This window comes from Cavia porcellus, unplaced genomic scaffold (assembly GCF_034190915.1).
Source record: "Cavia porcellus strain 051 isolate PalLab524CR breed Dunkin Hartley unplaced genomic scaffold, mCavPor4.1 scaffold_9, whole genome shotgun sequence".
Lineage (NCBI taxonomy): Eukaryota > Metazoa > Chordata > Mammalia > Rodentia > Caviidae > Cavia > Cavia porcellus.
This window is the reverse complement of record NW_026947492.1, coordinates 18,262,411-18,269,551: the sequence shown is the minus strand read 5'-3', so window position 1 is coordinate 18,269,551 and position 7,141 is coordinate 18,262,411. Positions and strand designations below refer to the sequence as shown.

At 35.7% G+C, this 7,141-nt stretch overlaps 1 protein-coding gene across 1 annotated transcript; it reads left to right on the top strand.

The window, feature by feature from the left end:
• Positions 1 to 733: 733 nt before the first annotated feature.
• LOC100726027 (olfactory receptor 8B3-like) lies at positions 734 to 1,675 on the top strand. The gene has a single exon (XM_003472725.2). The coding sequence runs from the start codon at positions 743 to 745 to the stop codon at positions 1,673 to 1,675; it is 933 nt and encodes a 310-aa protein (XP_003472773.2). The 5' UTR covers positions 734 to 742.
• The last annotated feature ends 5,466 nt before the right edge of the window (positions 1,676 to 7,141 follow it).

Below are 7,141 nucleotides of genomic sequence, written 5' to 3'. Positions count from 1 at the left end.
ACTAATAAAAACCAGCTGGGTCATGCTAGAAGGTGGTTCTTTTGCCATTAATGCGTGCAATTTTCCATTCCTTTCTGTAGACAGGATATTTTGAGCAAACCCATCCCCAGAAATCATGATCAATAACTCATGACTTCTCACAGCCTGGAGGACTGAGGGCTGTGTTCTGGTTTTCTCAGTCCAAAATTTGCCCCAATCAACAGCAATCATGACAAAAGGAAAATCTTTCTTCTGCACTGTATACTTCTGAAATTTGTCGAGCCACTGACTCACTGAAAAATGAGAATTAACAAGACCATTCCCTGAACAGGTGATGCCAAAGGGTAAGTGTCAAATTGTATCTTTCCTAGTTTTCCTCTTACAAACCTGACCTGCGGGGTCCAGGGAACCCTGGGAGTGCCTCATCACCATCTGCCTAGATCACCACTGACTCTCAGAGTGGGTATAAGGAGTCTTTGAGGCAGAAGTGAAGAGATGCTGCAAAGTAGGTGGTGGTCCTTGGTTGTCTGAAACCCGTTTTTTTAGAAATTGCTTCCTATATCCTGAGTGATATTCATCTTTATACACTCCCTCTGTCTAGTTCTACAGTGGAGAGAACAAGGGCATAGGGAAGAATGGGCTTGAGCTCCCCTCCTATTCCCTGAATCAGCTCTCATTACAATGGATTTGGTTAGGGAGTTGTCTCATTTTAGTGTCACTGTGTGCTTCTTCTCTTGTTCTCACAGAAATTGTCCAGGGAAGAATGGCTTCACACAATGGCTCTTCAGTGACCGAGTTTGTTCTGCTGGGTTTAACACAACAGCCAGAGCTCCAGCTGCCTCTCTTCCTCCTCTTCTTGGGAATCTATGCGGTCTCCGTGCTGGGGAACCTGGGCTTGACTGTTCTCATAGGTCTGAATCCTCACCTGCACACTCCCATGTACTACTTTCTCTTCCACCTCTCCTTCATCGATCTCTGCTACTCCTCAGTCATAACTCCTAGAATGCTGATGAGTTTTGTGAATCAAAACATCATCCCTTATGCTGAGTGCATGGCTCAGCTCTTTTCCTTTGCTTTCTTTGTAATTGATGAGTGCTGCATTTTGACATCCATGGCCTATGACAGATATGTGGCCATCTGTAAGCCCCTGCTTTACAAGGTCATCATGTCCCATCAGGTCTGCTTCATGATGTCAGTGGGTGTGTATGCAATGGGCTTTGTGGGTGCCTTGGCCCACCTAGTGTGTATGCTGAGACTCACCTTCTGTGGCAGCAATATCATCAATCATTACATGTGTGACATCCCTCCTCTCCTGAAGCTGTCCTGCTCAAGTACCTCTGTCAACGAAATAGTGATGTTCATTGTGGTGGGTGTCAATGTGATAGGTCCAAGTCTTATTGTCTTTATTTCTTATGTTTTGATTCTCTCCAATATTTTCTGTATCCATTCTAGAAAAGGCAGGTCCAAAGCCTTCCACACCTGCAGCTCTCACATCATTGCTGTTTCTCTTTTCTTTGGAGCATCAGCATTCATGTACCTTAAGCCTTCTCCTACTGAGGCTCTTGATCAAGATAAAATATCCACAGTTTTTTATACTATTGTGGGGCCAATGATGAATCCTTTCATTTACAGTTTGAGGAACAAGGATGTCCATATTGCACTGAAAAAGACCCTGAAGAAGAGGAATATATCCTAAATAGAAACTATTTTTGCTACATATTGTCATATTTATTAGCACAGGTCATATATAAAGCTACAGAGAGAATGGCAAGAAATGAAACTATGTAAATTATTTTAAAATATAGAAAATTAAAGGCATACAAATCAGTTCACAAGGCAAGACATTTACAAGTAAGGGGAAGAACAGTGGTTTTTCTCTTCAATAGTAGAGAGTATTAATTTGTCTATCATTGTGTTTATTTTTGTCTTGTACATGGTAATAAATCTAGAATTGTTGCATTGTGATATTTAACTCAGACACATGTGTGATTCCTGTGCCACTGTGTTATATAGTTAATGGTTTTTGTATTCTTTAATTTTGTAACTTATTTATTTGATAAGCCTTTAGTGACTGTTTTAGGAACTTTCATCTCCAGAGAGTATTTTGCTTTTCGAAAACTGAGATACTCTAATTTCTCTTCCTACTTTAGTCTCTAATGTGTGAGGTAAAGAGAAGCTGATTACAGTTCCTAAGGACAGAGAGGTAAACTATTTAGAGCAGACAGTACAAAGGGAAGCTGCCTTACATGCAGCTTTTTGACTCCAAACAGGAGTAGGTATGAGAAGGGGCTATATCTTGTTTAAAAAGCAGCTTGCTACAAATGTTTAGCACCTATCAGTAGAAGAACGTTGGCTGTTTCTTTTTTTTTTTTTTTCTTTTTTTTGTTTTTATTGGTACCGGGGATTGAACTCACGACCACACACTTGCAAGGCAGGTGCTTATGCCGTTGAGCTAAATCTCCAGCCTTTGGCTGTTTCTTCAAACACACTTTACTATCTTAATTTGCTAGTAGCTCTTGTTTTAATATTTTCACTATGCTTTTTTTCTTAGAGTTTCTTAGAGTTTTACATGATGCAAATGATGTAGTTTATGTGATCAGCAAATTCAGGCTAAGTATCCTGTTTTAGATGTGAAAATATGCAGGCTCTCTTTTCAATGTAAAAAATGTAGTGATGAAGAAGACAGTAAATATCTTGCCCTCAAAATCCTAATTGCCTGCACTCAAGTAGTGATAGAGTTTAGGTGTTTAGGAGGAAGAGAGAAATGATGAGCAAATAATACAATACGTACACACACTGAAAACTTATGCCAAGTCTTAATTTTAGCTGGTGATACAGAGATTAATTGTACTTTCTTTAGATGTAAGGACAGAATTCACTGAGATAGTGGGACATGGGCTGAGACCTAATTGATAATAGGAAGTCAGGTACATCGAGCTTTTGAGGCAGAGCTAAGAGTTAGCACTTAGGGGGAAGCAATCTTGATGAGAAAGGGAATAAAAGAGAGGTATAAAAGAGAGTATTTGTGATGTAGTGAAAGAATAAGAATTGGATGAAGAATACAATTAGTAAACAATTTGAAGTATTAGGGCTCTGGAGGGTAAATTAATGGGCAATATTAAAACACAATAAAAAAATCAATGTGACATTATACCTGGAAACAAGTAGTTTCTTCTCCTTTATTTTGACACTTTATTTCCATTTCATGTGCCCATGGAGAGGTTAAGGGTCCATAAACAATTTGTACTGAAATCAATGGGACAATATACCTTCAATAAAATCAAAATGCCATGTCTTGCAAGAAGGATTATGTTTATGTTGCTGAGTTTGTATGTCCAAGAAAAGATGAGTCAATGGCTGCAGAATCTCAACTGAAGCAGGCACAGAAGAATGTGAGCATCCCCTTAATTCTGTCTTTAGAAACCTGGGAAGAGTCCAAAATTGGAGCCATGTATTCTGGTTTTGAGTCTAGACTCTGAAAATGTTGTGTGTACATTCTTTCCATCTTAGTTTCTACATAGCTAATATTAAAATTAAATAAAATTACATGGCTTTTTAAAATGTAAGAGTCAGTTAAAAATGTAAAAGTAATTCTGTTAAAAATGTAAGAGTAATTCTAAAATGGATATATCTTTCCATGTAACTTCTCAGAACTCAGTATTTGTTGTAATCAGGTTTTACAGGGGAATAGATTGAATACAGGGCACATAATTTATAGGATTATTTTATCATATTCACCCAAAGAGTCAAATGTAGAAGAGTGTGGGAGAGCTGTTCATACACTAGAGACGAAAGAGTCCAACTGAAGACCTAGAGCCTGTGGCAATGTCCTCCATGAGTGCAGATGAGGTCTAGAGTGCATGGCAAAAGCTCATGCAAGTCTGTATCAAGAATCTGCACTGGAAAGGCCCAAAAGCCAGTGGTGGAAGGTGTAAAGTCTATGCCAGCTGGGTAAAGGATCTGTGCCACCAAGCCGAGTGATCTGCACTGGAGCCAGGAAGTGATGCTCAAGGTAAGGACCCAAGATAAAGATGAGAATTTATATATACATATATATATTTCATGAAATTTATATATATTTCTTTTATATATATATTTCATCTGAATATATATATATATATACAGTATATACACAGTTCATATATATACACACACACACACACACACACACACACACACACACACACACAAACACAGTGTGACAATCATTTTCAGGAGAATCAACTCCACACCATCTTCCCATCTAGTTCTCTTTTTATGCCATTGGCAACAATCCCCAGGTGGGCCTTCCACAGCCAGAATTGAGCTGATTCAGTTTAGCTGGGTGCTACAAGTTGGTTGCTGGTTAATTGACTACAGTATTATCTTCTCACAATTGTTAACTTGATGTCAGTCATGATGTGTTTGTTGTAGCTTGTGACTGTTCAAACTGGATTATAGCTTCAGAGATTTTTCTCATTACAATTTACTCAGGAGACGTAGTGGAAACACCAGTATAGAGTTAATTAGCTTACCATTTAATAATTCTTTTATGTGTATGCATATATATATATGTATATATTCCTCAATATATATTCATAGATATAAATTTAGTTTTAAATTTTTTATATTTGTAACTTCTGCTGTAATATGGTCCTGACATATACACAGAAAAGTTTAGAAGAAAGAGTTGTGAGAATACAGTTTACAATAATTAAGGATTTATTAGTGAAATGATTATAGTTTTATTTATTCATTTATGTATTATAAAATCAATAAAATATTTTATAAGTTCTAAGAAAGTAAGAGCTCTACCAGATGATGAAGTTGGGTTATATTTCATCCCAGAGACATATACAAAATAATGGCTTACAAACTCAAAGCCAAGTACCTGAAGGCAGGATAAATTGTTGAATTCTTAGTTGCATGATTTTTGTAGATATTTTTAAGAAAGTGCATTCTTATGTATACTTATACAAGAGAAATTCTAAGTACTAAATGACTCAGGGAAACACATGGTCAGCAGTGACTTTTATTTTTTAATTTTTTTGTAATACAAAATGATATGTCTTTTCTCACAAATAATGACATCAATCTCTCTGAGAGATTCACTATTGCCTTCACTGTGTTTGATCAGTTGCGGTTGTTACAGCTTAATAGGGTTGTTACAGCTTAATAGGGTTCCTGTGAACTGTGATAGGTGCTTCATTTCCTAATGCCTGCTACTGGGGTCTTTAAGATGATGATTACATCATCAGTGTTAGAGTGGGCAATAATCCAGCAGAACTGATGCTCTAAAAGAAGAGAAAGTGTGAGCTAATACACAGCCAGTACATAGATGCACAGAGGAAAGACCTACTACACAGCACAAAGTTAGCCCTCTGGAAGTCAAGTAGAGAAGCACCCAGAAGAAACCAAGTCTGCTGTCACATACTTCACAGGCTTCCAGATCCAGAGATGTAAGTGAATACGTTTCTCATGTTTATCCCTTCTCATCTGTGGTATTTGGTTATGGAAGGCCCATAAAAATGATGAAAGAAAATTTTTGTGTTAAGAACATAGTGACAAAAATAAAATGACAAAACAAGAAAAATCTAATGTAAAAACCCAAATTCTCAAACTTTTGGAAGAATTGAAGATTATATAAGGATTATTATTTTCTTAAGTAAAACATAACAGCACATATTTATGAGGAACACTGTGGTAATTTGAAACAAACTCAAACTAAAAGGCAGGTCAAGGGGCAAAAACTAAGCAGGAGAACAGAGTTTATTTAAAACTAACGCACTTTCTTGGAGAAAAACAAATTCTGTTTGTTCAGGAGAAGTGTCCTTGAAATGCGTTCAAGATGTGTAGATTCTTATCGATTATGAAAAAAAAAAAAAAAGAACAACAAGAGAGAGGTTTCAACAAATCATTGGTCAACAGGAGCAGCACAGGATGCTGATTGGCCAGCAGCCATTTACCTTGTACATTGCGGGTAAGAACTGAGATTAACAACGAGTTATTTTTACAGTTTCGGCTTTGCAACTGGATGTCCCCAGAACGTACTGTGCTAGGTCATAACAACCAAACTGCCTATGGTCCCGTGTCTCATGTTCCAGGGGAATAAAGAGTATTGTTATCTTATTTGAATTTTTTTGTTCTGCTTTGCTTTATTCTGTTTTGTTTTGTTTTATTCTCTTTAAAATAAAAAAGTATGAAAATGTTTAAACATATTTGCTAAGCAAAATGCCCATAGCCTTATAGTAGAAAATTTAAGAATAAACCAAATAAAGAAATTAACCAGAAAAATACTGAAAGTAAAGCTCAGCCAAGTATATTATGCCTTGCAAAATTATTCTTCAAAAGTTAAGACATTTATAATTTTTCCAAATAAGTGCAAACTGAGATAATCCATTACCACTAGCCAAGTTTGCAAGAAAGATTTATAGGAGTCCTAAATTACAAACAAAAGGACAATAACTACCATCATAATTAAACATCTATGTATATAAAATGTATATGTGTATTTCTGTAGAACACATACACAAAGAGAAATCAAACATTGTCATGACAAAAACCCCTATTAACTCACAAATATAAAATGTAAGAGAGGTAGAAAGAAAATATAGGCATCAAAACAGAACATAGATAACAAAAGTGTAGAAGGAACTTTATGCCTATTAATAATAACTTTGAATGTTAATGAAATAAATTTACCTAACAAATGTATAAGTTAAGGAATGAATAAAAAAAAAGAAAAAAAATCCAGCTATATTCTTCCTAGAACTCACCTCACGTGTTGAAGATACACATAGATCAAAATCAAAAGGTTGAAAAATACATATAATAAAAATGGAAACCAAAAGTTGCCTGACTTATCTTTAATCAGATTAGATAAACCAGAAATTACACCAGAAAATGTAAAAAGAAATGAAGACAGTCATTATCTTTTGCCATTTCACCCATGAGCATGATCTCCAGTTGCATCCATTTACCCCAAAAGCCTTGAGCTTTACAGTTGGGTAGCTCTCCACTGCACAAAAATGTCCCATCTTTCTTAATAATTATTAATATAATTATTATTTATATTATTATATAATTATTATTAATGATAATTATTTATTATTATGTCAGCTTTTGATTGAATTTTTAATTTCCTGGATATCTCTCTGAATCATTATAATTCCTTCTTATATTG

Coding starts and splice junctions, on each gene's coding strand:
- LOC100726027 (XM_003472725.2), top strand. CDS start 743: ATGGCTTCACACAATGGCTCTTCAGTGACCGAGTTTGTTCTGCTGGGT.